Genomic DNA, 10,021 nt, shown 5'->3' on the forward strand with positions numbered 1-10,021 from the left:
TGTAGTTGGATGGTTGGATGGCTGATGGCTGGGTTGCTTGGCGGTTGAGTGTCTATGTGGTTGGATGGTTGAATGGTTGGGTGGATGGGTGGATGGGCGGTTTTGTGGCTAGGTGGTTGGTTGAATGAGTGTAAGTCCCAATTGCTGAAGTGACAGGCCTCCTTGTCAGAAAGCTCTTTTTGCTACTTAACCTAATTATGTTACTTTGTTATCTTGCAGTTCCCTGTGTTGGGAAAACTGGTAAGTTGTGTCCATGTCTCTTCTAATTCAAAGTATGTCTATGGGCCACAACTTACTAGATGGGAACAGGACAGTGCCATGGGATCCCCCAGAAACATCTGCAGAGCAGCACCAGACTAGGCCCCTTCCTCAGGTGTCTTGGCCAGTTCCCAGGAAAAGGAGGAACCTGAAACTCCACTAGTCTAAGGCTGAGGGTAGTCCCAAGGTGACCCAACCCTCAGCAGTGGGGCTCTAGGCCTCTATCCTATACCCTTAAAAGTGGCTATGGCCTCTGTCTTCTCTCCATGTGGTTCTGGAGCTCTTATATTCTTAACTCAACAAGACTGGGACTCCCTTCCTTCATTTTATGTTCAGAGAAGCAGGTACCTTTGTCTGCTGATCAGCCTTCCTTCCTTCCTCAGATCCCCTTCCCTCCAGCCCATTCGGTGACACTGACCTCCATGGAGCTTTCTGTCAAACAGGAAAAAATTCTGATCTATGAAATCTTGACCTCCAAGGACATACCCTGTGATTCCAGGAGGAGATAATTCAAACCAATACTTAGTGCTGTTAGAAAAAGCAGTAGTGGAAGCAAGGCTTACCATTCAGTAATGCGGTAAGCATCATTTCTTCCAGGGTGAGGAGAGTGGGTCCTAAGGATCCAGAAGATCTAGACAAGAGCAGGATATGCTGAGGCTCCCTAACAGTTACTCTTCATTAGTCTCAAGCCATCAGGACGGCTCAGAAGGCTGTCTGGGAATGGGGGTGTCTGGCTTATCAAAGATATGATACAGCCTGGGGACAGATACAGACTGGGGACAGGCTCAGCCTGCCCTGCAGGCAATGATGCTGCTGCCATGCAGGTGATAGTGGATTCCTGGGAGCTCTTCTTCTGCTCACATCAGGGCACAGAATACATTTTAGGAATAGAGACAGAGAGAACAGATCCCTTCCATGAGAGTGGTGGAAGATGAAATGCCCTGCTGAGGTAGAGATGGAGGCTGGGCCTGGAGAAGCCCAATGAGGAAGGCAGGAGGGAGAGAGCTCAGGCTGTGGCACCTCCAACACTCCCCACCAACTGCTTTCTGGTGGACACAGATGCTGCTATTAACAGAAGTGAAGGCTGCAGAAAGTGTCACATTAGGTAGCCAGAGGAGGAGAAGCCAATCTAGGCTGGAGGGAATTGAATCAGGAGGAATGAGGCAAGACAATGAACAGAATGAATGCAATTAAGCCAAGCTTGGCAAGGCAGACAGGAAAGTGCAATATAAAGGAAGACAAGGAGGGTGGGTGGGAGGAAAGCCACAGAGAAGACACAGGGAGAAGAGAGAAGGGGAGGGGAAGAGAAAGGAATAAAGAGAAAGAGGGAAGAGGAAGGAGAGAAGAAGGAAAGGAAGGAGAAGAAGTAAAGGCAGTCCAGGTCCTGCCCTTCTCTGGTCGGCATGAAGGACTGGAGACAGTGACACTGCACTGGTGCCATCCAAGGGCCTCCATCCCAAGAGGGAGGCCTTAGGCTGGGGGACAGAGAGAGAGAAGTGACCGATGGGACCTGCAACTCCAGGGCTGCCCTGTTCCTCTGTCTCACAGCCTGGCTGTACCTCCAAGCCTGGCCAAACCCTGTGTTTGAAGGAGATGCCCTGACTCTGCAATGTCAGGGATGGAAGAATACACCACTGTCTCAGGTGAAGTTCTACAGAGATGGAAAATTCCTTCATTCCCCTAAGAAAACCCAGACTCTGTCCATGGAAGCAGCAACAGTGCAGAGCAGTGGCCAGTACAGCTGCACTGGGCAGGTGATGTATATTCCACAGATATTCACACTAACTTCAGAAACTGTCATGGTTCAAGTCCAAGGTGAGTCACCAGCTTGGGAGTTTGTGGGGCGGGAAGTGCCACTCAAGGATCCCGTCTCTAGAGGCCAGTAGCTCTCTGGACAGGACCCCTGTCTCTGGCTGCCCCTCATGCTGGGCCAATGAATGGGGCCCTGAGGTTTCCCAAGATGTTGTCTCAATACTCCCCTGTCCCCACTGTGGGGCACATATGGAGCCAGGGGAAGGAGAGGGAAGATTCCTGGGAGGGGGCACTGGGAAGAGCCAGGCTCACCCTTCCCCTCTGTGGACTAGAGGACCTCGAAGGGCCTCACTGCCTCTGATTTCCAAGATTCCAGAAGGGCCTGGCTGTGTGGGAGTCATTTCAGAGCCTGTGGGTAAGGACAAGAGGACAGGTCCTGGGGATGAAACTGCCTCCCATCGGCGTCCCCAGGCTGCAGCCCGGGATGAGTAGCTCAGGCCTCAGCCTCCTGGGGCTTCATCATCCGGGACTCCCCTCCTGAGCCCTGGACCTGCATCTCCCCAGAGCTGTTCCCACCTCCTGTGCTGAGTGCCTCCCCCTCTCCTGAGCCCCGAGAGGGTAGCCTGGTGACCCTGAGATGTCAGACAAAGCTGCATCCCCTGAGGTCAACCTTGAGGCTCCTTTTCTCCTTCCACAAGGACAGCCACACCTTGCAAGACAGGGGCCCTCATCCAGAACTCTGCATCCCAGGAGTCAAGGAGGGAGACTCCGGGCTTTACTGGTGTGAGGTGGCCCTCAAGGGTGGCCAGGTCCAGAAGCAGAGCCCCCAGCTGGGGGTCAGAGTGCAGGGTAAGTGTGTGAGAGACTGGAGACGCCCCCAGGGGCCTGGGCATCAGGCAATGGGATCCCCTGGGGGGAAAGGAGTTGGGGAAAGGTCCCCAGGAGAGGAGGGAGCCAGGGTCCTGGGTGGTCAGGCTGAGCCTCCCACCCGATGTGTGTCCCAGCTCCTGTGTCCTGTCCTGTGCTCACTCTGCACCACGGACCCACTGACCCTGCTGTGGGGGACATGGTGCAGCTCCTCTGTGAGGCCCAGAGGGGCTCCCCTCCAATCCTGTACTTGTTCTACCTTGATGAGAAGATTGTGGGGAACCACTCAGCTCCCTGTGGTGGAAATGCCTCCCTCCTCTTCCCAGTGAAGTCAGAGCAGGATGCTGGGAACTATTCCTGCGAGGCTGAGAACGGTGTCTCCAGAGAGAGGAGTGAGCCCAAGAAGCTCTCTCTGAAGGGTGAGTTTTGTCCTCCAACAAAGCTTTGAGCCCCAGCAAGCTGGCGGGGATCAGATCTCACCCTCTGTGTACCTCCCACCACGCCTGGCACAGTGCTGGACCCGTGGCAGCCACTGCATGACCGAGCATGGACCTTAATTGGTCCATCTGTCCACTGAGCCTAGCAGAGAAATATTGAAGTCCATGGAGTGGGGAGCATCATGGGGGGAGCAGTCACCTGGTCACTCATGGTGTCACCATCATCGTTGCTGCCATCCCCTGAGCCATCCTTCATGCCCATCTACGAGGCTCCCCCAGGCTAGATGCTTCCTCTAATACCAGTCATTCTGCCTCTTCCATGCCAGGCTGAAATGCATTTCTGAATTTTATCCTTAGTGCTCATGGCCAGCTTCTTCTCCCCGTTCCCAGGTTCTCAAGTCTTGTCCATTCCCACCAGCAGCAACTGGCTGGTTCCTTGGCTGCCTGTGAGCCTGCTTGGCATGATGGTCATTGCTGCTGCACTTCTGGTTTATTTGAGACCCTGGAGAAAAGCTGGTCAGTAACTCTTCTTGGCTTTCTTAGCTGCTGAATCCCTGTGGCAGGCCCTGCCCAGGCTTTGGAAAGCCAGAATCTGACAGGGCCAGCCACTCTCTTCTCCTGGGTGTGGGGTGGGAGGGGGGACTTCTCTTCCTGTGTCACACAAAGGGGCACATGGAAGGACAGTTAATGCTTCCAAGACATATACACACATGCACTCGCTCACATGCTCACAGTCATTCAGAGATGCACACAAACACACAACTGCACACTCAGGCATGAATAGAACATAAACCAAGGAATTATTACAAGCCAAACATGATGTATATCAGTATCCTTTACATTTGAAAGACAATCTGTGGCTAGGAATATGACAAAAAAAAAAAAAAAAAAGTCCTCCTTCTTTCTCATTGAGCTTTGCTAAGCAGAACTCTGATCTGCTTAGACTGGCACATAGTGGGTGCTCAGTAAATTCTTATTCTAATCTAAGCAGATCGCCCCAGCAGGTTCCCAGGCTGCCCTTTCTCCTCTGTGCATTCTCTAATGCTTCTAATCAAAGTCACTGAAAATAAAAAGGTAGGTTAAAATTCTGATGTAGAGGAAAACAGTCAGATAAATGACATTTCAGGTTATCTATTTATTTTGATATTCCAGATTTTCTTCTTCTTCCTGTCTGAGTCATGATCATAAGAATGAATGTTGGCTTTCAAAGCAATTGGTTTGGGTGGCCACACGTTTATTCCAACTCTAACCTTTGCTCGACTCAGGCCACATGCAAGGAATGGCTACCAGTGCCAAAGCTATCTGGTGTTGGTTCATTCCTAGGGCTTCAAATCTGCCTACAGAGGTTCAACTCAACCCCACTTCCTCCTCTGCAGGGGCAATGTTTTTACTTTCTGCTTGTCTGGGACAAAAGTGATTGTTCTCATAGACCTCCAAAGACAGATGTACTTATTTAAGTTTGCAGCTCCCTCTGTTGAGAAATTTGGGATGAGTTTTCCAGGAGCTAGGCCATCCTGCTAATTAAGGAAAACCACCCAGTCATACGTTCAAAGCATTCCTTCCTGCATCCACCAGGGTACCTGAAAGGATCTCTCCCCAGCCCTAGTCCCAATACCCTGCCTCACCAGGCACCTAGTTAGGGCTTGGACCAGACTTCAACTTCCTCTCCCCTTTTGAATTTGTAGTCTTTGTCCATACAACTTCCCATCTCCACCCTTCTCACTAGTCTTGAGTCTGGATTCAATACAGGCTAGACTTGCTCTAAGTATCCCTTCTTAGTGGGGGAAAAGGAGAGGAGACCCAGACCTACTGGGGAGACAGCTGAAGTAGGGAACCACAAACCAAAGATCTGTGAGTTCTACTGTCATTGTGTCTAATGAAGTCTCCTCCAAATGGCCTCGCCTGGCCTCAGTAATACAGGTGTTTCTGTTTCTGTCCACTCACCTCTGAGTCAAAGCATTAAAGGCAGAGTAATGGCAGAGTAATGTAGCACAACTGCCTCCCTGCCCAGCCCCAAACAAGATGGTGAAACAGTGGCCACTATTGAAAGATCCTCAAGAAGAAGATGCCTTTCACAGAGAACAAAAGAGCATCCTCTTGATGTAGAGGTTATAGACCATCACCACCACACCCACTGCCAACCCTGGAGCAGGTAGGCTTCATTTTACTAAGGATCCTATCTCTCATGCAAACAGGGCTGCTGGTGGTGATCTTAATATCTCAGAATCTCAGGCGCACAAAATATTCTTTAGAATATTGCTCAGAAAGTCACTTTCAGGACCAATTCCATAGCTACGCAAGAGAAACAGCCAGATCAATAGCCTTATTCTCCAAATCCAGCTCTGGGAGACTCACAACCATTTCCAAATATCATAGCTGTTCTTTAACAAAGAGAAATATGCCACCACCAAACACAGTCAACAGATGTAATGTCCAAAGTCAATTTTTAGAACATTTGACCAATGATGGTGTTACTGGAACCAGGATATGGTCATGCAAGGGGTCCACTTCAAAGTAGCACTCACCTGCATGTACAGGTTCTGCTGTGCTTGTTTAAAAGCATTCCTTTTACTACCTGTTGTCACACATCCCATAAAACAAAGTTCTATCAAATTCATGGAACTCTTCATTGAATGGAGACTCGGAAACTGAGGCTCATTTCTTAGCCCTGACAAAGGAGCACTGGAGAATGCTTAATCACCGGAGATCTGTCTAAGTCTCCATAAATCCCCTCTTGATTTTACAGGAGAAGCCATTTCCACATATCCTACCCGCTGATTCTGATGCTTTCTAGCTGTTAGTGTAATGAGTATTTTTTGGGCACCAGGCATGACCCAAGTGTTCTAAAATCTACATGTGACCCAATTCCTATCCCAAGAGTTACCTTTAAAGATCTGGAAGCACCTGCTGTTCCAGAGGCAGTGTGCTAGTGGAGAAAAGGCTTGCAAACCTGGATTAAGATTCTGTCTCCACCACTTACTGTGACCTTATAGAAGTCACCTCTCCCAGCCCCAGTCACCTCATCTATGAAATGGAGATAAAAATATCAACCTTTGCAAGATGATTGTGAAAAATATTAGATACCAAAGAATTAGGAAGAGAGATGTTTTTGAAATCCAACTATGTGCTGGTCACTGGTTAGGTGCTTTACTAGGAAGATTATATTTTATTTGGATTGCCTGGCCCTGTGTCTGGCATATAGTGTAGGGTCAAAGTTATTAGCTTTTCTTCCTTCTGAAAAGCAGCTTGACTGGTAAGCCTAGGCCCCCTCCTAGGAGGAGAGCAAAAATGTCATCCATTCTTGCTCACCTTACTTTCTCCTAGTTTGTGATTCCCATGGAGCCATCTAGGGTATTTTTTCAAAGGAAGCATCCCATAAAAATCAACCATGTCCAGACCTGTGAATTAGCCCTCCTAATCAAACTGGCCTCAAACCTCTGCTGGAGGCCTCCCTGTCATTCTTGTTCACAGTTTTCCTGTCCCCTGTCCCACCTGCCCTCTAGGGGACACCCAGTGAATCATGCCTTTGTATCTCCTAGGGCCCCTTCCATCCCAGATACCACCCCCAGCTCCAGGTGGAGAGCAGTGCCCACTATATGCCAATGGTAAGGACTTCCAGCAGGACGGTGGTCTGCCCATGTGGGCCAAGAAGAGCTTCTTAAGGGAAGTAAGAAGGGAGCTTTCCTGAGCCCTGTGTCTCAGGAATTGGAGGCATCTGGGGAAGGAAAACAAACAGCTTCTAGAAAAGGCATGAGGAGGGAGTGCTGTGGAGTTGGTGGTGGGAGAGGGAGGTGGGAAGGGAGCCAGGGCTGCAGGAGATGGGGCAGGGAAGGTTTGGACCAAGGGTTGGCAAACCTATGGCAAAAACCCAGCACACTGCCTGTTTTTGTAGATAAAGTTTTACTGTAACACAGACATGCTCATTTGTTTATTTTGTTTGAGAGCTTTCATATTACAGAGTTGAATAGTTGTGACAGAGATTATACAGGTCACAAAGCCAAAAATATGTACTACCTTTTTTACAGAAAAAGTTTGTCAACCTCTGGTTTAAACAGTGTCAGGGCTAAGGAAGCTGCAAAAAAAAAAAAAAAAAAAAAAAAAAAAAAAAAAAAAAAAGTGCTAAGGGGGCCTGACTCTTCTTGCCATGATGGCTATCTCCACATTAGTGACCAACCCCCATTGCCGCTTATCACCATAACAGAGCCCCTGATGGGCTTTTCTCCATGTCTTCAGGACACTTATGGCATGAGGTGGGAGAGTCAGCTGGATCCTATTTAAGCCTCATTCCTTCTTTCAGTGCAACACCAGAAAGAGAAAGATGAAGGTATTGTCTACTCTGTGGTGCATAGAACCTCAAAGAGGAGTGAGGGTGAGTGATCTCCGACCAAACTTGGTACTTTTGCGAACAGAAGTTTTGGACCTACAATGAAAGTATCAATACCACTGTCATTACCACTTTTATCATGACTGTGACCACCACCACTATCACCAAAACCATCGTATTTATCTCCATTATTGTCACCACCATCTCCTCTTTCACTACCACCTTCACCTTCACACCATCATCAGTGCTACCATGACCACCACCACCTATCTCCTCCACTACCACGCTCACCACAGACACCACCATGACCACTACATTCACCATTCTCAACACCATCTCCTCCACCACTGTTACCATGATAACTGCAGGGAGTTTTTTGCCCTTTCCTGAGCAATGTGAAGGACAAAGAAAAGAGAGAAAAAATGATGTAATCTTCCTTTGCTCCAGAGTCTAAGTCTAAGCAGGACAGCCCTCAATATAAGATGGAGTCAAGAAGACCATGAGCTCCAGCCACAGCTATCAGAGTCAGGTGGCAGAGGTGGGGGAAAGGCTGGTCCTTTAACAGAGAAATAGGTCACGTGGCATCATGGGAAGAGTTTGGGTTTCTGAGTCTCAGAACTGAGTTTGAAACCTGACTCTATGTACTTACTTACTGTGGACTTGGCAAGTCAAGTGTCCTCTCTGAGCCTAATCTATAAAGGGGAGATAATGCCTGCTTTGCAGGATTACTATAAGTTGTTAGGAATGGAACCTGGGTTCTAGAAACAAGCCTTAAAAATTGTCTACATGTAATAGATGTTCAAAACAGGGAGTTTTGTTGTTGCTGTTGTTTTAATGTCTTACCTGCTCTGCTAGTTCAATTCCTAGTCTGCAAAAATGGGTTTGAATTGGCATAGAGTTTCTGCTCCTTCCCATAAATGGCAGTAGGGGAAATGAACAATCAAAGAGTCTCTTAACTGAAGGGCAGTTCCCCCAGGACCTGAGGTCACACAGCTGGTGTATAGTCCAACTGGAACTAGAACCCAGGTCTCCCCATTCCAGATTGAGGAGGAGTGAAAGGAATTTCCCCCCGCTGGCTTCCCTGGCTCTCTAGAGGAAGACAACCGGCCAGGAGGGGTGGGAAGGAGATGTACTTGCTGTGAAGCACAGAGACCTGACCTGAACTCACTCTTTCCCCACAGCCAGGCCTGCTGAGTTCGCCGCGGAGAGAAAGGTGAGCTGGGATCCCTGTTCCTTTCTCACCCTCTGTCTTACATCTGCTTCCTCATCCTAAGCCAACTCTTCCACAGGACAGTCCTATCATCTATGCAGAGGTGAGATGCCTGCAGCCCAGTGAGGTTTCATCCAAGGAGGTGAATATAAGAAGCACCCTCCAAGAATCCCTTGGCGACTGTGAGGAAGTTCTCTGCTAGTGACGGTGTTCTCCTATCAACACATGCCCACCCCCAGTCTCCAGTGCTCCTCAGGGGGACAGCGGGCTCCTCGACTCTTTCTGGGACTCCTTCAATTCCCAAACCCAGCATCACGGAGCCCCGGAGCCCTTGTCCTGGTCAGGAGCACCTGAACCCTGGGTTCTCCTCTTAGCAGAAGACCAACCAATGGAATGGGAGGGGAGATAGCCCACCAACACACACACTTAGGGTCAGTCAGTGACAGTGGACACAGAAGCCACAGAAAGCATGTTACTTCCCCCCAATATATATAAATATATCTCATCCCTCAGGAAGCATCCAGAAGGAGGCCTTGTTATCATAGGAGATGACAGCTCCATGTGTGTTATTGTCCCCGAAGAGACCTTTCAGTGGGACAAGATGATGTGGTGAAAGACAGTAATATTGATGATCCAGACCCTGTGTAGACCTAGGTTAATGTGTGTGTTTATTTATGTCTTAGTTTTTAACAAAAAAAGTTTAAAAATTAAAAAAAAACATTTAAATAGAAAATATATATATATATATGTATATATATGAAATAGTTACATGCCACATAACAGCATTTCAGTCAGTGATAGACTGCATACACAACAGCGGTCCCAGAAGATTATAATGGAGTTGAAAATTTGCTACTGCCTAGTGATATCATAGCTGCCTTAACATCATAATACAATGCATTTCTCACATGTTTGTGGTGATGCTGGTACAAACAAGCTACAGCGCTGCTAGTTATGTAGAAATATAGCACATACAATTATGTACAGTACACTATACTTGATAATGATAACAAACAACTATGTTACTGGTTTATGTATTTACTATAACTTTTTTTTTTTGAGATGGAGTCTTGCTTTGTCACCCAGTCTGGTGCACGATAATACGATCTTGGCTCACTGTAATCTCTGCCTCCTGGGTTCAAGCAATTCTCTTGCTTCAGCATCCTGAGTAGC

General features: G+C 48.2%; 1 protein-coding gene across 15 annotated transcripts in view; it reads left to right on the top strand.

Moving 5' to 3' along the window:
- Positions 1 to 9,546, top strand: part of FCRL6 (Fc receptor like 6) — a 15,627-nt gene extending 6,081 nt beyond the window's left edge. For 3 of the 15 annotated variants that reach the window (XM_023214199.3, XM_023214198.3, XM_026457032.1), the window contains 10 exons: positions 220 to 240; positions 642 to 835; positions 1,807 to 2,073; positions 2,575 to 2,859; positions 3,015 to 3,296; positions 3,705 to 3,830; positions 6,854 to 6,919; positions 7,612 to 7,683; positions 8,820 to 8,851; positions 8,928 to 9,546. In XM_023214199.3, the coding sequence (XP_023069967.2) occupies positions 1,962 to 2,073; positions 2,575 to 2,859; positions 3,015 to 3,296; positions 3,705 to 3,830; positions 6,854 to 6,919; positions 7,612 to 7,683; positions 8,820 to 8,851; positions 8,928 to 9,050 (1,098 nt within the window). In that variant the 5' untranslated portion in view covers positions 220 to 240; positions 642 to 835; positions 1,807 to 1,961 and the 3' untranslated portion in view covers positions 9,051 to 9,546. Of the gene's footprint in view, positions 1 to 219; positions 241 to 641; positions 836 to 1,806; positions 2,074 to 2,574; positions 2,860 to 3,014; positions 3,297 to 3,704; positions 3,831 to 5,325; positions 5,467 to 6,853; positions 6,920 to 7,547; positions 7,684 to 8,819; positions 8,852 to 8,927 lie in introns of those variants that run through there. The other 12 variants (XM_023214189.3, XM_023214191.3, XM_023214193.3 and 9 more) reach the window with 9 other exon arrangements.
- Positions 9,547 to 10,021: the final 475 nt, after the last annotated feature.

The sequence above is a fragment of the Piliocolobus tephrosceles genome, chromosome 1 (assembly GCF_002776525.5).
Source record: "Piliocolobus tephrosceles isolate RC106 chromosome 1, ASM277652v3, whole genome shotgun sequence".
NCBI lineage: Eukaryota > Metazoa > Chordata > Mammalia > Primates > Cercopithecidae > Piliocolobus > Piliocolobus tephrosceles.